Raw genomic sequence first — 26,929 nt, forward strand, 5'->3', positions numbered from 1 at the left:
TCAGCAGCGCTAATCTGCTGAAAGGTATTTCCGGGCACATTTCCTAATGACACTTTATTTGCCAACCATAAGCATAGTTTGACCTATGGCTTGATTCACAGTGATTCTAACAGGCGTAATGTCCTGCTACCTTCCTAAAAAATCTTCTCATATAATTTTATTTATAGAGAGTCCAAATATATATTTTGTGATTGCAGTCACTGGGAATGGGATTTTAAATGCGTCCTCCGGATGATGATGATGATGATGATGGAAATCCCCCATGGCTGTTAGGAGTACATACTGTAGAGTTTATCCGTTAATGTGACACATTATTTTGGGTGCCAATACAAGTGCTCAACATCAATTGCAAAAGAATAAATAAATAAAAAATAAATTAGGAGAAATATTTTTAATTCTTTGATAAAGATTTATTTATGTATGTATTAAACCTATAAGCCTGCTTTATTTTGTTCATGTTTTTATGATGTGACTTCAGCTTAGCATGACCTGGAGAATCAGGGTAGATACTTACTGTGTATAGAAACCCTGTGGTCGCATCTAGATATAAATACCCTCTTTCCATTTATGGAGCAGTGTTTCAAATGGCTATATGGGAATTGATACCACCTCACATATCCCATTTAATGACCAATAATATTTTTGTTTTGGTCATCAATTTCTCAGATAACTGATATTTCCTTCTGTAGTTTATTAGAACTAATTAACTCCATTAATGTCATTTACTTAAAGCATTACTGAACATATGCACGTGTTTTGAAGGTTAATTATGTCCCAAGATACCATTTATTGCTGTTTCCAAAATAATTGAACTAGTAAACATTTTGTTTAATAATATATAATGTATTACGAACTAACAATGAACAATACTTTTTACAGTTATTAATCAACTGTAATTTATGATTAGATAGATACTAATCAGATAGATAGAGATAGATAGATCTAAAATTTTATTAAATATTTTGTTTCTAAATACTTTGTATAAATATTATTTACTATTTGAACATACGTATATATATATATATATATATATATATATATATATATATATATATATATATATATATATATATATATATATATATATATATATATATATATATATATATATGTGTGTGTGTGTGTGTGTGTGTTTACTAATATTCTAAAAGTTTCCCTTGAAATTAATAGAATTAGCATTTCCCTCTGACACACTGGTGGATAGAAGTTTTCAAGCAAAGCTTGAATTTATGAGTTGAAATTTACTGTGATCCAGACCTTTCAGTAGATTGTGAACCATAAAACGTAAAGGTCGTAAATCTTCATGGCGAGTAAATATACACAGGATTTAACAATGCAAATTGTGGAACTAGCGATGCACTAATTAATTGTTTGATGCCTTTAATAGCATGAACCAAAATAAAGGGCACTCTGTTTATTCGGAGACATGTTTCTGACAACACTATGCCACTCTTAGCAACGCTTGTGAAAAACTCCTGTTAGCATTCACTGAATACCCAGAATGCCAGGTGTGCTAGATGAGTTAGTTTCTATTTTGTAACTTTGCTAAAATAACTTTTGGTGCACTTATAAACGATGCACATTCAAGCACCTTAAGTTTATACTTAGTGTAGTACTGATTGACCGGTGGGACTCAGCCAGCACAGTGTTATAAATTTACACTTTGTCAGATTAAGTTAAATGTAAGTAAAGTAGTTCTGATCCTACCAGTCAGTTTTCTGACAAAAAAATAAATAATAAATAATAGTAATAATTGTACAGATCTAGGACTGCAAAACAATACTTTCTGAAAAGTAATTTACAAAAAATGTTTTGAAATGCCACAATTCCATAGAAAAGGTGAACTATAGGTATATTGCCAGTAGACTACATAAAAACATAATTAGTTTAGAAACAAGGTCATACAGTGTTAATCATTATAGACAGTACCATTCACATGTCTAGTATTGTTATCTTAACTGAACATCTCCCAGCCTTAAATATGACATTTAGTCATGTTAACATATGGCTGTATCCAGCTGTACACAGCAGTTGTGTCCATGCATCACTGTCTCAGGATGCATAGATTACAGACGAATGCCGCTGCCAGCACTCAACCTTTCACCTCTTCAGCCATAGTACAAGTCAAGCATGCTAACAGACAACATGCTACTATGTGCTATGTCAATACAGTCAAGGCTGGGCTTTACATGTCCCCCATAAAGTGAAAATATTGTCAACAAGTATGTTAACAGCCAGCTAGTCAATCATCACATATAAATTCTGTCACTTTAAAGCAAAGCAGGCAAACTTTAGTACCTTTAGGACATGTTTTATTATTGGGTTCCTAAGGGATGTCAGGATGTTCTGTGCTATACGTTTATTGTTATAATATTGGTTTATATAGAAAAAGAGTACATACAAATAGAGTAGGATTATACTGATAGGAACAGCTTAATAAAAATAGAAATGGATGTTTCTGATGAATTCTATACATACTTTGCATGGATTAGTTCAGGGCAGGTTCAGTGGACCAAGCCCTCAAAGTCATGGTAGTTATGTTATTTAGCTTTGCCAGCATCAGCCAAAACTTTCTCTGCCTCAGAATAACTCTTTCCCAGAAAAGATCCCAATGTATTCACATTGCTTTCGCACACTGCAGCATCCCAATCATCCACTGCTGTAAATATACACACTGTATAAATAGAGGATCCTAGGATAATTTACCCCACTGGATCAAGCTGAGGGTGAGTTGGGAGAGATGTAGCTTTTTGCCTGGCCTGCCCAGTGGCACCATTCCTCTTGCACTGCGGTCACGTCAGCATTCTTGCGATACCTTTCCTTAATCTCTCCTCCCTTTCTCCCAATCACACCCCCCCCCCCCTTTTTTCTATTAAGGAATATGCAATATATATATATATATATATATATATATATATATATATATATATATATATATATATATATATATATATATATATATATATATATATAAAATAAATATTTTACATTTGTACTAATGGACTGTTGAAATCTTGATTCTGATTGGTTGACAATTGGTTCCAAGATGTAAAATTATTATTTTTTTAGGGAAAAGCATGGCTAAAGTTGTTCCAGGCAGGTCTTGACCTCTTTACAGTTCACTATCAATTCGCCAAATGATTTCAGTTATTTCAGGGTGTGATCAATCGATTCGGTTTAAACTAAGCCCGGTGCGAATGGTCTGATAGTGCTGTTCATTTGAGTAAGTGTGAATGCTGCCATCCGAACCCTGGTGGGCAATAAACAAGCAGACCTTATGATTATACCATTCGCAGAACCATGATTTTAGCAGTAAAATAATCTAGCAACTTAAAAGCTACCAATTTTTTTTTACTAGCATGGAAATAACTGCACTGTTTTTGAAGCAGATCAACTTAAAGTTTCGCTATTGTCTCTCTTTGCATTAATAACTGCATTAATCTATAAACTTGATTAATGAGTTGATATGTACCTATCCCATCTCAGTGCATGAACTTAATCACTGTAGCGTGCAGCGTCACTATGTTAGTGTTTAGGTTAGCACCATATATATATAGGCTACTGTATATTATGAGCACCACAAGATAATCCTGATTTTTCTTTAACTTTAAATAATGCAGTTATCAAAGTACAAGTATGCTTACTTGTAAACACAACCTTAAACAGGCTTGCAGATTTAAATCCATTTAGAAATGATGAACAACCAGCCAGCCAACGATCTAACAGAAATTAACAGCTGCCTGTCAAACAAAAATGATAACAAACCGAATTAAATCCTTCACTGCCACACAGGCAAATGACAAATCGCTTAATAGCCGAACTAATTATTATTAAAGTGTCACTCACAGTCACAAGCCTAAATTCGCTTTAACACAGTCCATAAACCAAACGCTGTCCTCTCTGCCATCTTGCCGGGAGTTCGAAAAAAAAACCCCACACACACACAGGGTCAGGCGCAGGGCACAGACGTATCACAGCCATTGACTTTACGATCACAGAGCTTCGGCTCTGCTGATACATCCGCAGGTGGCACAGTAGACCTAGGCCTAATGTCTGACAAAAAGCAGGCTGCAGTCGGGATTTTCCTTTCCTTAAAATAACGGATTACTTTTAAAAAAAAAATAACGAAGTTACTGATTACTTACGCACGAAACTAACGCGTTAAGTTACACATTTCAGGAAAAAAGTAATTAGAGTACTCTAACGCGTTACTTTGTAACCCACAACACTGTATATAAATAATTATTTTTTTGAGTATGAAATAGTTTTAACTGTCATGAACAGCTGATGGTCTCTATCAAAGTTTGTAGGAGGCGGCAGCTCATAAATGCAGTCTAAACTTCTTTAAACCAGAGATAAAACTTCTATTGCAGGCTTTGTTATGGAATCATCTAGTCTGCCATCTGCTTGGTAACATAAAGCAATTACTAATACAGTTCTCAGTAAACTTGCTTTGTTACAGACAGAACATGCACCTGACAAATTGATTTTGCAACTGTAGTTGCAGTAATCAGAGTTAGATGGCCAACCAGAACATGAACTTTTAATATTAGAAACTACAATTTGATATAGAAGTCTTCAACTTAAAGTATGTTTATTTGAAACCAAGACTGTTATTCCAGAAAGAGATTTATGTAAACTACAAGTAATAATAAATTATATTTTATAATCAAGATCCATTTTTATTGTTTTACTTGACAGAACTGATATAAGAAGGTAGAAGCAACTGATTATAAAAACATGTTGCACCCAACAATAGGCCGATATCTTTCTTTAGACTGTGAAAATTAAAGTTTAAGAAAACAGATTAAATCAAATGAATAAAACTTTAACCCAAAACATAATTTCCAATGGAAATCTGTAACAGTGAAAGCATTACAAAGAGATTAAAAGAAATACAAAAATATAAAACTTAGAAATCAAAAACATAAAGTGATGAAAGTTGTATTATGCGAATGTCTTAGATTTACAGTTAACAGTTATAGGCATTATAACATAAACATACATATACATACAACAGAGGAACTTTGAGCTCTATAGCACTCTGATGAAATTTCCTTATACATAACTTTACACATCTATTTGAATTAAAAATGTATTCAATGTACAACGTACAAATATCCTTTTTGCCATAAATGTCAACGCTCATAATACACTTTAGATTTTTATATATTTTATATATTGATATACTGTATATGCTCTGTCGATCTGACTTCCAAGCATCCTTTAGCTTGGAAAATAAACAGGAATATCAGGGTCCAATAACACGGAAAAAGAGTACACATTGTTCATTTACATACAATCACCAACATTGGTTGGAAATGTACAAAATTATCCTTTTAAGATTAGATTAGATTTTCATAAATTAGTATTAAAAAATAATAGGTAATATTATTCTAAATTTAAAAGTACTTACTCCATTAAGTTTCTCCGTTAATGTACAGTATATTTCATTTAACCCTTAATCAACACAAAGCAATTCAAAATTTGAGTAAAACACAAGAAAAAAAAAGAAAAAAAAAAGATATATATATATATATATATATATATATATATAAACATTAACACCATACATTGAGCCCTGTTAGACTTTCCTTAGTATGTATATGCAAACAACTAACAATCATGATAACAATGTTATAGCAATGACTCGCATAGTCTACATCTCAGTTCAGCTTTTGCTTCCAGTTTAAAAAAATCCATCAGTCTGGTTCAGAGATCTGTAAAACAGAGAGTTGATATTGTTTTTAATAGCAATTATATATTATTACAATTATATATATATCGAATTTCTAATCGCAATTACAATTATGGATGCCACAATTATGTAATCGTTCAAAGCGGCAATTAGTCGTTCAAAGTCCACTTATGTTGTTCTGCATGCTTACGAAATATTTTTTTTTTCTTTCTGCATGTTACCTTAAGGGTTTTCCATTGTTTTAGTTTTAGTATAACATTATAATACCATCCATTTTACTGTTTTTTATAATTTAAAGAAGAAACCAATCCGATGTATATTTCACATTTGAGGCTTAATACTATAGAAAAGTACTAAAGGATTTCAGTCAGAGTGTTTACAACTTATTTATTTTCATATAAAAATACGGCATGCATATACATATATTTGTTTACATTTATTTAATACATTGACATACATCATGGGACATTTATCTTGCTGATAAAAGAAAATAGGCTCCAAAATTATAAAATTAACTTTACTTTTTTCCCATGAGCTGTAAAGCCAGCTCATAACCTCCTACATGCATGTAGCCTTTGACATAACACCTCAAGCTAAAACATCAGAAGAAAAGCACTTGATGTCATTTGCGAAAAAGCCTGGCATGTCGATATACAGTAAATGCATGCTGCTGATATATAATGTATTTGGAATATTTCATAACAAATTTGTAAGACGTTTACAGACATGCTCACATTCATGGAAAACTAATAAGCTTCATGTTTTGTGTAACCTGTAGGCTTGTTCACACAATGGCTTGCAATAACATTTGTATTGAAATTTGTGAATGGCCACTCATTTATTAACAGAAAAGCTGCTTGTTATCCACTTTAACACAAATGCTTTCTTTATAGGCTTACTCAAAGGCATGAGTGGACTACACATCGGAACAGATTCATTAGGCTTAGCTGGGGTACATAGTAAACTGATCCTGAGATAACAATCTCCCAATCCCCCCCCCCTCCTTTAATAGAGAGAAGAAAGCAGGTAGCTAGAAGACAAGACATTCCTTTAAAGATTTATCAAGACAAAACCAATGGACTAATCTAAGAGCTACAATCTGTTAAACTGAAGTGGAACCTCTAATTATATCAGGACTGTTAGGGCAGGTTTGTAGAGACAGTTTAAAATTCCTACTCAGTACCTTTTTGTCCCTTTCTACTCTAGATTTAAGCTTAAAATACCCAACTAAACTTTAAGTGTAACAGGTAGGGTCTAAAGCAGTTGTTGCAGTTTCTTAATTGAGATACACATATATCATTTGTAATTCATCTCTTCTGACAGGACAACAAGATCAACCAATAGTGAATATCAATCAAATGCTTTTTCTCCAGTCACAAATATATCTTGTAACATGAATAATCATAAATTACGACTCTATTTCTCATAATTGGGACTCACAATGTAACTTTGCATGTCACAGTGTGATTTAATATCTTACAGTTGCAACGTCAGTCTCATGCAATTCCCATTTTATTTCATTTTATTGAAACTTTATTTTTAAATCATCATAAATTTATTTTTCTGCATCATGCCAAAGCTGCCTCGTGAAAACTTTCCTTTTACCAGCAGTTAAAAGAGTCTATGTTGCTGGAGAGGTCTCCTGTCAATCCCACTCTAAGGAATGTGGCAGATACGGGCAGGTGAAGGTGTCTGTCTTTCAGCAGTGGGCTGATCACACCCAGGCCTTTGAAGCCACTGCTCTATGACACTAGAATAGAAAGCTGGAAGAGAGAGAATGTGCTATTGGATGCCCTTCCTGCGAAATACAAACAGTTCACTCCTATACTTATGAATGGGAGAAACTGCAACGTGCAATATGGCGAAATAGTCCCGCATTATAAATGAAAGAGCCAATCGCTGATTGGAAAAGTCATTGCATCACTGCAGCGGCTGTTAGAATTGTTACCAGCCAATGTCTATGCGCATTCATTAGACATTAAACTATTTTTCAAGTCATATACACCTAGGATGACTTGCTGGTGTGCAATTTATGGGCTAATTTTAATTTTTTGGTAAACTAACCCTTTTTTTGTCACATATTACACATGCACACTTAAATAACCAATAGAATGTGTACAAGTGTACAATTTATGACCATTTTGCTTATAAAGAAAACAGTTTAATGTGTTTAGAAGACCGCATATGTTGTCAGTTATGCTCACTGTGTCCCATGATTCCTGTATAAAGGGAACATTTCAAAATAAAACTTACATTGTTTTGGTGAATCATACCTTTAAGTGTATTAATGCCACCTCTGTGCAACAAACTGTACATTTATATATACATATATACATAGATGATGTATATATTTAATAGTTAATAGTGATTATTTTACTTTAGGAATAATAAGAGTCCACATATGGAACTCAGATGCCATGAAATATTCCCTTCTGTGCACTTCTGTTTGTCTAAACAAACAAGACCAGACTTTAATGGTGGTCAAACTTGTGTTGGTTGTTCAGAGCAGCTGGTGGGTGTTTATGGCGTGTTTTAAAGAATTGCAGTCTTGTTTGTGTTAGAAAAGATATCTTTCCCACCTTGTAAACCTTAGCCAAACAAGTGTTTTCAACAATGTGAATACAGAGTAAGACAGTCTAGACTTCCAGAAAGGAAATTTCTATGTAAATACACTTTAGAAAAACTAACAAACAAATAGAAGTATAAAGTGGTCACCTGGTAGTTTCAGGTTTTTCTGGATGCCACAAAACTAGTAATAGCAACATAAACACACACACACACACACACACACACACACACACACACACAAACACACACACACACACACACACACACACACACACACACACACACACACACACACACACACACACACACACACACACACACACACACACACACACACGCAGGGGCCTATAGGGTTTTTTTTTCATTCTGTTAAAATTTTCATGATAAACTTAGTCTGAGCATTGTTTGCAACATTCTCTTTGCAACACTGCCTTTTAATGACTGCCCAAATCTGGTTTTTCACTTGCCACCAAATACAGTCATCAGTGTTTGTGTGCATGCAAACATTGACAAATATGTGAATAATCCTATAAATAAAACCATAATGTATCAATGAAACCATGGAAACATAACAAATAACTTATAATTAACACCAACAAAGGGAACCAAACTTTACCAGTGACTTATTATGCATCTTAACACAATTACCAACTCTTTCTGATATGGTGAAACGTTTCCATTTATATTGCAAAGGCTGAGTAAAGGTTGCCTACAACTAAACAATCAGAAAAATACACAAAAGATTGCAGGTTTTAACTCAGACCAGAAGGCACCACCTGTTACAACTCTGAGTTTCTCTCTTTCCCACTCATCCTAAGTTACACCTGGCCAGGTGAGAAGATAACCACATCAAAACGCTGGTAGTCAATAACTGCATGTGTGCATGCACAAACACACATTAGTTCCACACCAAAGCACACTGTCTAATACTGTTCAGGCCTGGGCGAGTGTCTGATTGTTATTGTAAATCTAGCATTGACTTGGCTTCTTTGTCATTAGAACATTTTGGGCAGGCCACTCCTTCAAATGTTTTTCAGATTTTAGATCTTTTTCTTTGTTGATTTAATACATAATTCATCAATGGCATGCACAGATACCAACCTTTAGCAATTAAACTTGAAAGTAGTGCATAAAGTGCTATTAAAGCAGACAGAGCACTGATGGCCACAAATGTAAGTGCCTTAACTAAACTGTGTCCTGTCTATAAAGTTGTCTCGTGGTCGAATTGGTCGTGAGATAGCGTTGAGAGAGACCAACCACAGTTTGTTGTATAAAATATTGCTGTCTAATTAGTTTTTGTTTGTTTCTTTTGAGTAGACTAAGCACCATAAAAAAAAAAAAAAAAACTTGTCTTACGCATTTATGAGAGCCCTATCCAAACCTGGAAACAGATCCTACAATGACCGGAGAGCACATGAAAGCATACCCTTATTGGAAAATAATACCCTATATAATAGTCCCTGGGGCTCTAGCTAATTATACTGCTTTATGAGCAGTCAGGGTCATTAGTTGTTATCTATGGGGGTGGAATGACCTCTTTCAAGTTCATGTCTCCAACCTGTTCATTAGATCCAAACCAGCTGGAATGAATGAGAGGTTTTCACTCTAGTGTGTCTTCCCTTTGATTCTTTAACTGTTTGTTTGTTTGTTTGTTTTTGAATGACTGGTCTATTTTCTCCTGATTGCAGTTTGTCTGCATGTAGCATTATTGTATAAATATTATATGTATAAATATATGTATATTTCTTAAATACATATAATCTTCCACTTTGTGCTTTCCATTTTTTCTAATATGTACTTAAGATGTTATAATGTAAAAAATGATTGTAATAATGATAAAAAATAATGTAATACAAATTTACTTTGATAAATGTTGTACTTTTGAACTTTATATTTATCAAAGAATCCTAAAAAAAGTATCATGCTTCGAAAAAATATTAAGCTTCATTGTTTGTTTAAATATCAAAATAATTTACTAATATTATAGGTATTTACTGTATCAGATAAGTTGCAGCCTTAGTGAAAAAAAATAAATAAATAATAATAATAAAAAAACCTTACAAACACCAAATTTTAGACCAGTAGTGTGTACATACACTATTCACAAAATACACATTTTCTTTCATATATATGGAATTATTCCATAAAGAGAAAAAGTATGCTACATTAAGCAGGGTATCTGTATGCAAATCTGTAATAATAACCTATACAAGTGGGTCCAAAAGGTTTGAGAGCACTAAGTAAATTGGTCCTATTTTTATTACCAATTGTATTAAAATTGGGTGAAAGTACATTTTTAGAACATCTCAGTATTTAGCCTATGATAATTATTTATTTATTTCTCTGTTTATTTCTTTTTATTTTTGCTGACAGTGTTAAATTTCTGAAAGCACACTATATACATGTGGTATGAGTGCTGTAATGTAAAGCACTATGGAGCATTCCATTGTCTAGACTGTGGGGCATCATGTACTGAAATGCTGATGAAGGTCCCTCATCAGCTGTTAACAGAGAAACACATTTCTCTGGGAGTTGCAAACAGAAATAAAGTCTCAACCTGCTGGGGCACACATGTGCAGAAAACACCCTGACAGAGAGAATTTAAAACTGGTATCTCTCTCAAGTGGCTGATGACATGAGACCCAGAGCGGCATCTGTGGAAATGAGATGAAATGCCCTCTACCACATATCCACATGATTAAAAAAGTGAAATTAGCTTGGACTGACCAATATGAATTGTGATGTAAATGTGTGATTTATGCCCTACTGCTCTTTTAGTTACAATAATCATCAAAGTACAATGTTTTTTTTTCCTCCGCCAGAAGCATTTCCTTTGCTTGAGTACATCTCTAATGGACTGCACTGTGTGTATGTACAGTATCTGCATGGACTGTTGGAAAACACTTACCATTGTAAAATGTTGGGAAGAGGCTGATTTATTTTAGAGGTAAAATATCAATAGAGATTTCAGTGAATTCATGCCGATTGCCGTTGACTGAAACAAAAGGAAGGAGTGGTGAACAGAGAGAGATAGTATTAGTATAACCTCAATATTAATCTCAGTGCTTACAACTAGATTCACACGGGGTGTCTGCATCAACAATTGACGGACGGTGTGTCTGAAGTTTGGCACAGGGACAATCATATTGGACCACAATTGGCTAGCGCCTGAGCTTGGGTATTTGCATAAGGCAATTTGATTGGCTGACGTCTCACTTTAAGCTTGAAGCATTAATGAGAATGAGAATTAATGAGAAGCATTAACGCAGATGCCCCATGTGAATGTACCGTTACAGTATATTAAAGCACTACTGTGTTTAATAATATGTTATTGTCACAAGGTGACGATCTTTAGGGGCGGAACCAAAATTCGGGAAGTTTGGTTCCGCCCGGAAGTGTTTCCGCCCGGACCGGAAAAACAGAACACCGGAACTTCCGGTAGCGCCGTGAGAAGGAAAATCAGGGAATTCGATGCACCTGTGCCTAGTTAGGGACAGCGGTTGGTGATTGGAGGATACGCTGGACAAGGCAGTACTTAAGGCCAAGTTATTTCACAGTCTGGGAAGCTCTCTTTGGTGTGTGTGAAGCACTGGGTTGTGCCCGTCTTGGTACGCTGCTGGTAGCTGTCTAACTCTCTCTCTCCCTCAGGCTGGAATTGTATGATTGTGAAGACATCGCGAACCTTAAAGGTTGAGAAGTGAACAGATTATACGGCGAACTGAGACGACGTGAAAAAGGGGATTGGAAGTGGCATTGATGTGAGTACTAAGAGCCAGTCGAAAGTGCCCTGTATATTGACCTGGCGTTGTGTAGATCTCTCCAGGAGGAGGAGGGTGGCCCTACCCCTAATATAGTGTGGTGGGAGAGCCGAAGGAATACTTATTGAAGTAGTCGCAACGACGACATCACTAGCTAGGCCGCATATTCCATCGCCAGATCCGAACCAAGCGAAGTGAAGGAAGACGGGTGTCCTTTCCGTACACTGAGTGTGGTGGGTGAGTCTTCGTGCTGTGAAAACCTATAATTTTGACGTGGTGTTGTATATTGCTGTGGGCTGCTGTGTATTGCCGTGTGTCCTGTCAGATAAACCCCCGCCTTCACGCACTTCGGCGTGGGAGGACAAGGAGATTGCTGGTCCTGGCCTAGTTCAGTACAGTATATGTTGTGAGCGTGCTTCAGATCTCCGGAGATAGCACGGTACGCTGTGTCCAGCCCAGAGGTGAAAGCCATCCAAAGCAGAGTAACTGTGTTTTGTGTCTAAGTTGATACCTGTGGAGAGGAAAGGAAAGAGAGTGAGTAACACAAGGAGAAACAGAGGAAACCTGTACTTACAGTGCGCTGTGTTCAGCCCAGAGGTGAGAGCCATTCAAAGCAAACTAACGGTGCTATTGTGCCCAAGTTGATATCTGTGGAGAGAAAAGGAGAGAGAGGTGAATAACACGAGGAGGAATAGAGCGAACCCTGTACTTACAGTACGCTGTGTCCAGCCCAGAGGTGAGAGCCATTCAAAGCAAACTAACTGTGCTATTGTGCCCAAGTTGATACCTGTGGAGAGAAAAGGAGAGAGAGAGTGAATAACACGAGGAGGAATAGAGCGAACCCTGTACTTACAGTACGCTGTGTCCAGCCCAGAGGTGAGAGCCATTCAAAGCAAACTAACTGTGCTATTGTGCCCAAGTTGATACCTGTGGAGAGAAAAGGAGAGAGAGAGTGAATAACACGAGGAGGAATAGAGCGAACCCTGTACTTACAGTACGCTGTGTCCAGCCCAGAGGTGAGAGCCATTCAAAGCAAACTAACTGTGCTATTGTGCCCAAGTTGATACCTGTGGAGAGAAAAGGAGAGAGAGTGGGTAACACGAGGAGAGACTGAGGAAACCTGTACTTACGCCGCTGCCTGTGGAGAAAGAGAAAGCGAGTGAGCACCCAAGGAACGAACTGTGTGAACCAGTACTTACGGTGAGCTGTAATCAGCGAAGAGGTGAGAGCAAAACCAAGCTGAACTAACTGTGCCTGTGTGTCCCAGCCGCTGCCTGTGGAGAAAGAGAAAGCGAGTGAGCACCCAAGGAACGAACTGTGTGAACCAGTACTTACTGTGAGCTGTAATCAGCGAAGAGGTGAGAGCAAAACCAAGCTGAACTAACTGTGCCTGTGTGTCCCAGCCGTTGCCTGTGGAGAAAGAGAAAGAGCGTGAGCACCCAAGGAACGAACTGGGTGAATCAGTACTTACTGCGAGCTGTAATCAGCGAAGAGCCGTTGCCTGTGGAGGAAGAGAAAGAGAGTGGGCACCTCGAGAACGAACTGTGTGAACCAGTACTTACCGTGAGCTGTATTCAGCGAAGAGGAGGAAGAAGGAGGGCGCTACGGATACCTAAGACTCAGGCCGGGGCCCGAGCCCCACGCCCCGGATCCCCGTGGCCCCCTTGCTCCCTGACCTCTTCCCGGCCATAGCCCATCTGGAGGGCCGAGTCAGAGTTTAGTTTTAATTGCCCTTTCCCTATTCCCCAACCTATTTTTAAATATTTAAATAAAGATTGTTTTATCACTTACTTGTTCTCGTGTTGTTTGGCCATTGGGTCGGGTTTGGGGACCTCCTCGAGGTGGAAGTTGAGAAGGGGTGTGGCTTAGTTAAAGCATAGCCAGCCCCTGGGTGTGACAGATTTGGCGTAGTCGGCAGGATTTCCACCTCGAGTTGAGTAACCAAGGTCGTCCAATGACCGACAACGCGGGGCTTTCAGCCCAACCCCGTGCCATGCCCGTTTTTATGGGGAGCCCCTGGATTCAAAAATATGGGGGGACAGAATCCGAGGTACGATTGTCTGAATGGAAGGCTCAACTAGAGTACTTGGCCGACCTACAGGGCCTTAGTGCAGCCCAGCGGCTTCAATTTGTGTTAAACTCCCTGGATGGAGAAGCGCGGCGAGAGGTGCATGCCGCCCCCGAAGCCGTTAGAGCCAACGCCCAAACCGTGTTCCAGTTCCTCACTGAACAGTATGGTGACCACACCCCCGTAGCTGTCCTTCGCTCCCAGTTCTTCAATTGTAAGCAGGGCCCCCGCCAACCGATTAGAGCTTTCGCCCTGAGGTTGCGAGAGCAATTCGCCCGACTACAGACCCGTCGGGACCACGGGTTGGGAGATGGAGAGACTCTATTGCGGGACCAGTTTCTTCTGGGGTTGAAGGAGGGTCCGGTGAGACAGAGCCTACGTATCCAGTTTCGAAGGGACCCGGGTCTTACGTTCGAAGATCTGAAGAAAGAGGCACTGGCCCTGGAAGGTGATGAGACTGAGGTGAGTGGTTCCCCAGTGTGTGCGGTTGTCAGTGAAGTAGCACCAGCACAACCCGGAGGCCCTGACTGGAAGCAAGCACTGAAGGCTGAACTTTTGAAAGATGTCCGCGATCAGATGTCTGAACTGTCTAAAGCCCTCGTAGGAGAATTGCGCCAAGGACGGGCGCGGGAGGAACCACGGCCGGCGCCCCGAGACCGAGTGTACTCAGAGGGAGGCCGAGAGCCGTTCAGGCGCCCGAACCACTTTAACCGGCCCCGTTTCGAATGGGACGAGCAAGGGCGACCCATCTGCAACCGCTGTGGCAAACCAGGTCACTATAGCCGCCAGTGTGGGCCCCGCAGGGCGTCAGAAGGGGGTTTTTAGGTCGGCCGGCCACTGTGGGTCGTGTGGCCGGGACCCCTCGAGAAGACCCTGGAAGAGGATATGGCTCTAGGAGCCAGATGATTGGGCGTAGCCCCGTGGCGAAGGTGAGAGTGTGCGGCAAGGAGATTCAATGCCTGGTAGACACAGGCTCCCAAGTGACGTTGTTTGCTGAGAGTTTATCCGAAGAAGTGTTTGGGAAACAAGGGGCACCAGGGGCGGAGGCCCCCTGGCTTACTCTGAAGGGCGCAAACGGCCTCGACATCCCATATATTGGCTACCGATTGACGGACCTAGAGGTTCACGGAGTGATGGTCCCCCCAGAAAGGTGTGATTATCGTGCAAGACCATTGTCTGGGTGCACATCGAGCCCTGTTGGGCATGAATGTCCTCGCTGATTGCTGGGAAGAGCTATTTCGGGCTAGGCCCGTATCGAAGATACCACCTGCAGAGAGGCCCAAGTGGGAGTGTGTGGTAGCTGACTGTCGAAGGGTGCAAATGAGCCAAGTCCGCAGGGAACAGGAAGAGGTAGGAAGAGTGATGTGTCGTTTTGCTTTGTCTGTCCCCGCAAAAAGTGAGGCTGTTGTGTGGGCGCGAGTACCGCCCCGAAGAGCGGGCCCAGAAGAGTGGGTGCTGGTGGAGCCCCATGTGGATTGTCCACAAGTGGAAGTGGCACGAGGACTATCGACGGTCCGGCGGGGGAGAGTCCCCGTGAGGATACGGAATGTACATCCATACGCGGTGCAACTACATCGGCACCAACGATTAGCCCGTCTGACAACGGTTACATCCCACCAAGTAAGGGAAGAGAGGGATATTAGTTTTCGTCAGGTGTGCCCCACTGTCATCGAGGTGGCCCTGACACAAGTAGACACCCCATGGGGTGGTATGGAGAGGAGTGTGCCGAGCCACCTGGCGGGTGAGTCGTTACAAGGGGAGGATTTAGAGCAAGCACAGACACAGAAGTTACAGGCCCTCCTTCGGAGATGGCAGCATGTGTTCGCCACCCACGATGAAGACTACGGATGCACCCAGGTGGTACAACATCATATACCTACCGGGGATGCAGGGCCCAGCCGGGAGAGGTATCGCCCAATTCCGCCCACTTTGTATACCGAGGTACGTACACTCCTGCAAGGCATGCTGAAGCAAGGAGTTGTTAGGGAAAGCAGCAGCCCGTGGGCGGCCCCCATAGTGCTGGTGCAAAAGAAGACGGGGGCTTGGAGATTCTGCGTGGACTACCGTAAGCTGAACCTCGTGACTAAGAAAGACGCTTTCCCTTTGCCACGGATCGAAGATTCGCTTGCCAGCCTCACGCAGTCGGCATGGTACTCTACCCTAGATTTGGCCAGTGGCTACTGGCAGGTGCAGGTGGCCGAAGCAGACCGGGAGAAGACTGCCTTTACAACCCCGTTTGGACTATTTGAATGGGACCGGATGCCTTTCGGGCTCTGTAACGCTCCGGCCACTTTCCAGCGGCTGATGCAGCGGTGCTTGGGAGGTCAGTTAATGGAGTCAGTATTAGTTTACCTGGATGATGTGATTGTCTACTCCCCAGATTTTGATTCACACCTGAGGCACCTCGAGGAAGTCTTTCGGGCCATGGAGAAGTACGGATTGAAACTACAGCCCAATAAGTGTCACTTACTACGGAGAGAAGTCAACTTTCTGGGCCACGTGGTCAGTGCGGCTGGAGTGTCCGTAGATCCTGGAAAGGTATCGGCCGTGAAGGACTGGAAGGCCCCGAGGACAGTGAGGCAAGTGCGATCCTTTTTAGGATTTGTGGGATACTATAGGCGTTTCATAAAGGACTTTTCAAAAATTGCTAAACCCCTTAATCAGTTGCTGGTTGGCACAGGTCGTAACCGGGGCCGGGGGTCGCCCAACGTAGACTGGGATGCAAATTGCGAGTCGGCGTTCCAGACATTGAAGCAGGAGCTGCTACAGGCCCCTATCTTGGCATACGCAGATTTCACAAAACCATTCCTTTTGTATACAGATGCCAGCAATCTCGGGCTGGGAGCGGTGTTGGCTCAACGGCAGGACGGAGTTGAGAGGGTCATCGCGTACGCCAGCCGGAGCCTCCACCCAGCCGAGAGGAACGATGCGAACTATAGTTCTTTCAAATTGGAGCTGCTGGCGTTGAAGTGGGCCCTAAGTGAGAAATTTAAAGACTACCTCTGGGGTGCCAAGGTGACGATCATTACAGACAATAACCCATTAGTACACTTACAGACGGCGAAGCTGGGAGCCGTGGAGCAGCGGTGGGTGGCCCAACTGGCCAACTTTGACTATCAACTACAGTACCGACCAGGGCGTGAACACATGAACGCGGACGTCCTCTCAAGGCTGCCCGAAGCGGAAAGCCCCGGAGGGGCCAGCCCGGAGGAGGGCTATATGGTAGGAGCAGTAGAGGCACCAGGCAGCAGACAAGAGGCCGTGCCTGAGAACTGGGGATGGGATCCCCGTCGGTGGAGGGAGAGACAGGCCAGGGATCAAGATGTGCGGCTGGTAAGAGAATGGCTGGAACAGGGCCGACGGCTGACGCCAGCGGAGAGGTTAGCCCAGACGGATACTGGGAGGAGGCTGCTGGGGCAATGGGACAGGCTGGAGCTGAGAGATGGCGTTTTGTGCAGAAGGGTCAGTGACCCGAAGTTGGGCGAAGAAGTACGCCAGATCGTGGTACCCGCAGATGAGGTAACGGCTTTAGTTTCGGCGTACCACAACCAGTTGGGGCATCAGGGACAGGAGAGGACCGTGTCCCTGCTTAGGAGATTCTTCTTTTGGCCCGGGCTAGAGGCATCGGTGCACGCCCTAATTCAAGCTTGCCCGAGATGCATATTGTTTAAGTCCAGACGGGAGGTCCGAGCGCCAATGGTACCCATCCATGCGAAGGCCCCCCTTCATATCATGGCTATGGACTTCTTGACACTGGGCCGACCACGAGATCGCTACCAGAACATCTTGGTAATAACGGATTTGTTCACAAAGTACGCTTGGGCTATCCCCACCCTCGACCAGACTGCAACCACCACCGCTACAGTTTTATGGCGGGCCGTCTTCCAGACGTTCGGATGCCCGGAGTATCTGCACTCCGATCAAGGAGCCAACTTTGAGTCCAGGGTAATTAGAGAACTATGCCAGTTGTACGGTTGCACGAAAACTCACACCACTTCGTATCATCCTCAGGGGAACGGCGGCTGTGAGAGATTCAATCAGACCCTATTGGGGCTGCTGGGGACCTTGGACCAACAACGGCAGGACGATTGGGTGAGTGCCTTGCCAAACCTCCTACAGGCCTATAACAACAGTATACATAGTACTACGGGTTACGCTCCCACTTACCTGATGTTTGGCAGACACATACGAATGCCTACTGACCTGGTCCTAGGAGTGATAGCCGACCAAGAGGAAGCAAGTGTAACGGAGTGGGTGGGGCGCCATCACCAGCGCTTGCATTTCGCCTACGAGCAGGTGTCGAAAAGGATACAGACGGCAGGAGAGAAAAGTAAGCGGTTGTATGATCGGACTGCTAGAGAAGCCCCTCTACTGCCAGGAGAGAGGGTGTTGGTGAGAGATAATCGGCGGCAGGGGAAGGGGAAACTGAGTGACCGTTGGGAGGCCACCCCTTATGTAGTCTGCCGGCAGCAGAGGCCGGGGCAGCCGGTCTATACCATCCGGCCAGAAGGGAAGTCAGGCCCCGACCGTGTGGTGCACCGGAACATGATTCGCCCATGCCCTAACTACCCTGAAGCCGTGGAAGAAGTCCCCACGGAACCTGTACCAGCGGCCCCCTGGATTGAAGGTTGGGCTGTGGTACCAGGGAGACCCGTGGTGGCACCACCCCCGATCGCCCCGAGAGAACCAGAAGCAGCCCCTGAACAGGCTGAGCCCGATTCACCAGTGAGACGATCCCAGCGAGAGAACCGAGGCCGACCCCCTGCCCGCTATGGGGAGTGGACAGCCCGAGGACGTTCTAGGGACTAGAACGGATTGGCGGGGGAGGATGTCACAAGGTGACGATCTTTAGGGGCGGAACCAAAATTCGGGAAGTTTGGTTCCGCCCGGAAGTGTTTCCGCCCGGACCGGAAAAACAGAACACCGGAACTTCCGGTAGCGCCGTGAGAAGGAAAATCAGGGAATTCGATGCACCTGTGCCTAGTTAGGGACAGCGGTTGGTGATTGGAGGATACGCTGGACAAGGCAGTACTTAAGGCCAAGTTATTTCACAGTCTGGGAAGCTCTCTTTGGTGTGTGTGAAGCACTGGGTTGTGCCCGTCTTGGTACGCTGCTGGTAGCTGTCTAACTCTCTCTCTCCCTCAGGCTGGAATTGTATGATTGTGAAGACATCGCGAACCTTAAAGGTTGAGAAGTGAACAGATTATACGGCGAACTGAGACGACGTGAAAAAGGGGATTGGAAGTGGCATTGATGTGAGTACTAAGAGCCAGTCGAAAGTGCCCTGTATATTGACCTGGCGTTGTGTAGATCTCTCCAGGAGGAGGAGGGTGGCCCTACCCCTAATATAGTGTGGTGGGAGAGCCGAAGGAATACTTATTGAAGTAGTCGCAACGACGACATCACTAGCTAGGCCGCATATTCCATCGCCAGATCCGAACCAAGCGAAGTGAAGGAAGACGGGTGTCCTTTCCGTACACTGAGTGTGGTGGGTGAGTCTTCGTGCTGTGAAAACCTATAATTTTGACGTGGTGTTGTATATTGCTGTGGGCTGCTGTGTATTGCCGTGTGTCCTGTCAGATAAACCCCCGCCTTCACGCACTTCGGCGTGGGAGGACAAGGAGATTGCTGGTCCTGGCCTAGTTCAGTACAGTATATGTTGTGAGCGTGCTTCAGATCTCCGGAGATAGCACGGTACGCTGTGTCCAGCCCAGAGGTGAAAGCCATCCAAAGCAGAGTAACTGTGTTTTGTGTCTAAGTTGATACCTGTGGAGAGGAAAGGAAAGAGAGTGAGTAACACAAGGAGAAACAGAGGAAACCTGTACTTACAGTGCGCTGTGTTCAGCCCAGAGGTGAGAGCCATTCAAAGCAAACTAACGGTGCTATTGTGCCCAAGTTGATATCTGTGGAGAGAAAAGGAGAGAGAGGTGAATAACACGAGGAGGAATAGAGCGAACCCTGTACTTACAGTACGCTGTGTCCAGCCCAGAGGTGAGAGCCATTCAAAGCAAACTAACTGTGCTATTGTGCCCAAGTTGATACCTGTGGAGAGAAAAGGAGAGAGAGAGTGAATAACACGAGGAGGAATAGAGCGAACCCTGTACTTACAGTACGCTGTGTCCAGCCCAGAGGTGAGAGCCATTCAAAGCAAACTAACTGTGCTATTGTGCCCAAGTTGATACCTGTGGAGAGAAAAGGAGAGAGAGAGTGAATAACACGAGGAGGAATAGAGCGAACCCTGTACTTACAGTACGCTGTGTCCAGCCCAGAGGTGAGAGCCATTCAAAGCAAACTAACTGTGCTATTGTGCCCAAGTTGATACCTGTGGAGAGAAAAGGAGAGAGAGTGGGTAACACGAGGAGAGACTGAGGAAACCTGTACTTACGCCGCTGCCTGTGGAGAAAGAGAAAGCGAGTGAGCACCCAAGGAACGAACTGTGTGAACCAGTACTTACGGTGAGCTGTAATCAGCGAAGAGGTGAGAGCAAAACCAAGCTGAACTAACTGTGCCTGTGTGTCCCAGCCGCTGCCTGTGGAGAAAGAGAAAGCGAGTGAGCACCCAAGGAACGAACTGTGTGAACCAGTACTTACTGTGAGCTGTAATCAGCGAAGAGGTGAGAGCAAAACCAAGCTGAACTAACTGTGCCTGTGTGTCCCAGCCGTTGCCTGTGGAGAAAGAGAAAGGGCGTGAGCACCCAAGGAACGAACTGGGTGAATCAGTACTTACTGCGAGCTGTAATCAGCGAAGAGCCGTTGCCTGTGGAGGAAGAGAAAGAGAGTGGGCACCTCGAGAACGAACTGTGTGAACCAGTACTTACCGTGAGCTGTATTCAGCGAAGAGGAGGAAGAAGGAGGGCGCTACGGATACCTAAGACTCAGGCCGGGGCCCGAGCCCCACGCCCCGGATCCCCGTGGCCCCCTTGCTCCCTGACCTCTTCCCGGCCATAGCCCATCTGGAGGGCCGAGTCAGAGTTTAGTTTTAATTGCCCTTTCCCTATTCCCCAACCTATTTTTAAATATTTAAATAAAGATTGTTTTATCACTTACTTGTTCTCGTGTTGTTTGGCCATTGGGTCGGGTTTGGGGACCTCCTCGAGGTGGAAGTTGAGAAGGGGTGTGGCTTAGTTAAAGCATAGCCAGCCCCTGGGTGTGACATTATGATTATGGTCTACAAACCATAGAAAGTCTAACTGACATTAGAAATGTTCTCTCATTCTCACTAACCTTCAGCTCCTGTATTGTTGCTGTTGTTTTCATCGAGAACATCTAGGGATTCCATTGAGGTTTTGGTGGAGATCGTCAGATCTCCATCAGTCAGATCCACTATGGCCAGCCTATCCGTTTCATCCTTTGTGTTCACTGTGGCCTGAGTGCTGGATAAATTCTGTTGGTTTTCTTGTTTAACATCAGCTGATTCTGTAGGGAATACAGTATTTTTTTTTGCCTGTGGTTATTATAATGGTTCTCAATATCTAAAAGTATGATATTACTCAAAGAAATATAATGCAGTAACAATCATAGTACATCATATTTACATTATGTAAAATACTTTTTTTTTTTGCACAAGCTCACAAAATATTCCATCATTGTAAAGAATTAAGTCACATTCAAAATAAGTTCCCATTTCTATTCAAGCCAAAACATAAATGAAAATGTATATATGAATATGCATATATACTGTATATCAGACCAACAAGCTGCTATTAATTGACAAAAATTTTTGTCTGGCACTGGGAATACCATAAAAACCCACATCAAATATTTAAACTTCACCATTTATCACTGTAGCCGTACCCTTAGGAAGTCATCAAATGTCTTAAATTCAGATTCAGTGGGTCTTAAATATTTTTAATTTTTTTTTTAAATATCGGCTTTTGTGGGGATTTTTTGAATGAGATATTGTCTGCCGGTATGAAAAGTTCAATATAAATCATAATAATAAATATCATTTTGACAGTGTTGATATTTTTTTCTTTTTATATTAAATACATTAAATATACATATACATATGTGTATATACATCACAGGCTTGGAATTAAATTTTACACTAAAAAGTTCTTAAAAGGTGTAAAGTTGAACTTCATATCTGTAGACACTTTTCCCGACAACTCTTACTACTCTAAAAACACAACTGCACACATGGGTGTCTGGCCGCAGTGGTCTCAAACCTGAAGCTATCTTGTGGTTTTTATCATCTTCTGTGCAGTAAATCTTAAAAAATAGCAGTGGGAGAAACCGAAAGAACAGGTGTAGAAGTAAGGTTGTGACTGGAAAGTCAGCACTTACAGGATAAAGTGGCATCGTTAAACCATTAGTGACTATGTCATTGCTCACAATGTGAGTAAATCATTGTTACTTACTCTCTCCAACTATGTGGTTGATTTAGACCTGGAGGCAGTTGCAGTAATAAAGCTGCTAAAGCCAGGAAATGGGTTGAGACCCATTATTTCCTAAAAACTGGAGCTTGTCAATGACAGGCAACATATTTTGGTGGGTAAAAGAACCATCCTGTGATTATAGGGAGCTTGAAAACAAACTGGGACCATAGGAAGTAATGCTCGGGCATTGCACCTCTTGCTGTAGGCAGACAACCCCACTACACACTTTTAGTCATGTTTGTTACTTTTACTTTGTCATCTTGCCTATCATTTTACAAGGTATTCACAGCCTAATCCATAAACACAAGTTCATTTGATGTTGTACTTGGCAATATCAAATGAATGTTTTTGTCGATACTTTTTTCAAAAAATCCCAGTGTCTCGGTTTCATTTTGATCCCCTTTAAGTGTTCCGTGATTGAGTAAGTAATCTATTTTTTGTACTGCTGAAAAATGACAGTGTCGTAATTAAGGGAACTTCTAAAGTTCCTCAAAGTGCTAGACTGTATAGGAAAATAGGGTAATATCCTGTTGCAAAAGTGGTAAGAGTGAAACACATACTGTAAGCTGTCATTATTTCCAGTCAACCACAGTCACCTTCACTCTTCAATTCTCAATAGTGCTGGGGTTCTTGATATCCCAGATAAATGAAAAGCTCTATGAGCCCCCATCCCAACAATGTTCTTTTATAAAAATTGATAAAAAATAATTTAATTTAATTTATAAATATTTATTAACAGCTACCCGTATTCACTTTTACTGTACTGTTGGGCGCAGCTCTCCCTCTCTCTCTCTCTCTCTCTCTCTCTCTCACACACACACACACACACACACACACACACACCCACACACACACACACACACACACACACACACACACACACACACACACACACACACACACACACACACACACACACACACACACAGTTGTTTCATCTGGTTGGTTCTTATCCTCCTTAGTTCTTTATATAGGTCTTCACACATTAATGAAAATGCATTTCTCAAGATTAAATGATTGCCATAGAGTATTTGACAGAAATCAGCTGCTTGTTGCATACCTTTTCCTCCCTCAGGTTTTTCAGCTTCCTTCACAGGCGCAGGGTCTTTAAGCGGCACGGTGGACTCGACAGGAGTGAATGTTTGAATATCTTTGGGAACAGTTTAGAACACAGGGTCAGTGTAAATAGAGAAATCCCTGTGGTGATAGAAAGTTAAGAATGGCAGGTACCTTTGACTGATGTGGTGTCAAGCACATCTATATCCACTGTGCTGAGTGGGATCTGAGCATCTTGTTTGGGATGTAAGTCCACAGCGTACTTCTGCATTAAACATGATCAGTATGTAGTATATATATATATATATATATATATATCCCATGTTGAGATTATAAAATATAAAATGCACAAGGAGCCATATATCAAGGCTATTAATTTTATTAATAATTTAATTTAAATATCTTACCCTGGAGTTCTTTTGAAGGCAACAATAAACTACTATCCCCGAGAGGCACAAAACAACAATAATCAGGATAATTATGTAAAGTGCTGAGAGTACAAAAAAGAAAACAAACAAAAGTAAGATTAAATTAAGAACATATATATTGTATCTGTCTATTCAAAATAAACAAGGAAACTTAAAAATATGAAAAGACACTGACAATAAAGAAAAATAGCCACTCACCTGATCCATTGTTTGTGCCGCGAGGTTTTTGTGCTGGAGTTGCTGTAAAAAGAATACATTATGCATAGATATTTAATGCATTGCACAAAGAAAATAAGTAAATATTTGGGTGAATAGCAAATTTATGAATTAATATACTTCATATGTTTTTGCTTGTTTGTTTTTTACATAAATTGCTTTTAGTGATTAATACAAATATTTTGGCAGAGGATGACAGTTTTAAGAGAGTGCTAGAGCACATACTTCCTTCCTGTGTGAGAATGACTCAGTATGATTGAAATTAAAGGTTAAAACAGAATTCGCACATTGCTCTTTTGTGCAAAATCAAATGAGATATTTTTATGATGAACGGCACAATCAGTGATCATAATGCTTGCATAGTATTGTCTGGCTTACTGGTTCTTTTGCTTGTTGTGTCTTTGATCATATTTTTTGTGCTTGATTGCGGTTTGTCTGTGGTGTAATTGTTGGTCTGCGGATGTTCTGGGGGTGCAGGCGTAGGTGATTCTGTTGCCCAAAAAGGGGAAAGAAAGAACCAAAACTTTCGTTAGAAGTTCCCATTTGTGTATCAGTACTAAAGCAAGCAGCATAGCACATAAACTGGCTTACAGTTTTTCTACCAATTGTACTATTTTGTTGCATAAAAAAAGTTTGGACACTTGAATGATAGCTTGATCAAGCAAAATGAAAAAGCTACCTGACTGTCCATCTGATGTAGTATTCCCATCTGTCATGTTTGACAAGGCGACAGTGGAGTTCAGAGTGGTGAAGTTGTCTGGAAAGTCATTTGATGTTTTATAGAATAGGGTGGTGTTGTCAATAGCCATTGAAACTGGAGCAGTGGTGATTTCTGTGCTGCTTATCATTGTTGTTGCCTCATTTTCAACAGCAAAGACAAATAAGGCACCTGTGTTGTAGCAGATAAAGGTTTGGTCAGGTCATGAGGAACAGTTATTACAATCTACAAATTATTACATCTATAAATTACAAGTATATCTACAGTAATGTTTGAATGGCCAATATAAACCATAACGTACAGTAGGAAATAGGCGATTCGTTAGTTGACTATTTAAATCTGATTTAATTCTGCTCCTTTTCTTGTTTTCAATTAGCTATTCGCGCAAACTTGAGCAGTTTCTCAAATAATCAATAAATAAATAAACAGCAGCAACAACAACAAAAAACTTATATTTAAACATACCAATGAGGAGATGAATTGATGCGCAGCACATCTTTAGAGAAGATATAGTCTAGTCGAATGTGTGTTCCTTCCTCAGGATAGCAAGTGCTCAGTTTGAAACCGCATAACTTCCACTTCTGTGACCAGCACAGGATGCAGCAGACAGTTACCCAAAAAAGCCACAAAAGGAACTTGTGAACTTTTGTAAAGCTCCGTATATTGCATTTGCATTATTCAAAAAATTAAAGTTAACAGGTTGTGTGTGCTTTTTGTTTACATCAAAGGTATAAAGAGAAATACAGATGTATAGCAACATATGAGGTGCATTGCGGTTAAGCGACTGTATTTATAATTTACAGTCACAATAGATATTTTGCTTCTTAATCTTAACAGCAGTTTTTTATCATTTCTATATACCTCTCAGAAAAAAAAAAAAATACAAAACTGTCACTGGGTTGGTAACTTTTCAAAATGTACAACTTTGTACTTTATTTACCCCTTAAAGGTGCATATTAGTACCTCAAACATACATAACAGTACCCAAATGATAGCATTGCGATCAGAATTATTAGCCCCTGTGGTAAATATGAGCAAAAAATCTGCATTGTTTCTACTTTTGATCTTTCATTAGTTTCATTAGTTCACTGGCCACAATTATTAGCAGCCCTAGAAATTCTTATGAAGAAAATCTCTATAAAGTATGTTCACATTCATATTTAGATTTTTAGCTCACCAGCGTGACTACAAACATGAAGTTGTCCAATCATGACTTCCTCTTTCACACGATTATAAATATGAGGTAACCTAAATACCAAACTCTTGATGTTATGAATCTACCTGGAAGAGGACAAGTGCCTATATCATCCTAATGCACAGTGAGGAGGACAGTTTAAGTGGACTAAGACTCTCCAAGGATCACAGCTGGAAAACTGCAGAAATTAAGTCTAAGGATCGGAAAACCTTGAAATATAATGTCTGACAGCACCTACTGTGCATTACAGTCATTTGGGAGATTTTCAAGAAAAAATCCTCTGCTCACATTCAAAACCAAACTCCAAACTTCCACCTGTCACAGTGCAGTAAGGTAACACCTCAAGGGCTTTGTGTGTGGCAGACCAGGCCTCTGACGACCATTGGATTGTCACTTCGGGAAACTGTGAGCAGCTCCTCAGCTAATTCCACCCTGAAGGCTGAGCCGCTCAAATACAGAGCCAGGTTAATGTAGTCCTCCAGCAATTCCTCAAGGTCCCAGAATGGCATCAAGGAATTGAAGGCCTAAGCCAGGCCTCCCCAGAAGATGACCATGAGGCAGGTCTTCTCCATCGCCAACCGATAAGCCACTCCAAAAAGTCCCTGGCGTACTTCTCATTACTCTGGTCTACCTGATGGTGGTTGAAGAGTTTCCCTGCTGGACCCATGTTTGCTGGCTGAATTCTGTCACAGTGCAGTAAAGGAGCGCCATAGAAAAACAAGGTCTGGGTCCAAATGCAGGAGAAACTTCTTAATAATTGAATAAACAGAAATGCAGACAAAAGAAACAAAACAGGTTATAAACTGAATGACAGAAAATGGGTACAAATTCAGCACAAGAGCATGCA

The 26,929-nt window shown here is 41.5% G+C and overlaps 1 protein-coding gene across 1 annotated transcript; it reads right to left on the minus strand.

Moving 5' to 3' along the window:
- Positions 1–5,656: 5,656 nt before the first annotated feature.
- Positions 5,657–25,483, minus strand: LOC132141945 (uncharacterized). Its single transcript, XM_059551589.1, has 10 exons — positions 25,353–25,483; positions 24,849–25,058; positions 24,548–24,658; positions 24,152–24,193; positions 23,933–24,015; positions 23,700–23,790; positions 23,530–23,619; positions 21,316–21,507; positions 11,175–11,261; positions 5,657–5,720 (listed from the first exon to the last, which is right to left on the minus strand). The coding sequence occupies exons 1-9, from the start codon at positions 25,381–25,383 to the stop codon at positions 11,203–11,205; spliced, it is 909 nt and encodes a 302-aa protein (XP_059407572.1). The 5' UTR covers positions 25,384–25,483; the 3' UTR covers positions 5,657–5,720; positions 11,175–11,202.
- Between the last annotated feature and the right edge of the window lie 1,446 nt (positions 25,484–26,929).

Source organism: Carassius carassius, chromosome 6 (genome assembly GCF_963082965.1).
Source record: "Carassius carassius chromosome 6, fCarCar2.1, whole genome shotgun sequence".
Taxonomy (NCBI): Eukaryota; Metazoa; Chordata; class Actinopteri; order Cypriniformes; family Cyprinidae; genus Carassius; species Carassius carassius.

Bases quoted from the DNA above. Each gene is read 5' to 3' on its own strand.
- LOC132141945 (XM_059551589.1), bottom strand. From the start codon at position 25,383: ATGTGCTGCGCATCAATTCATCTCCTCATTG. The intron at 25,059-25,352 runs GTATGTTTAAAT...GCTACAACACAG, and splicing joins ATCAATTCATCTCCTCATTG to GTGCCTTATTTGTCTTTGCT. The intron at 24,659-24,848 runs GTAGCTTTTTCA...TTTGGGCAACAG, and splicing joins TACATCAGATGGACAGTCAG to AATCACCTACGCCTGCACCC.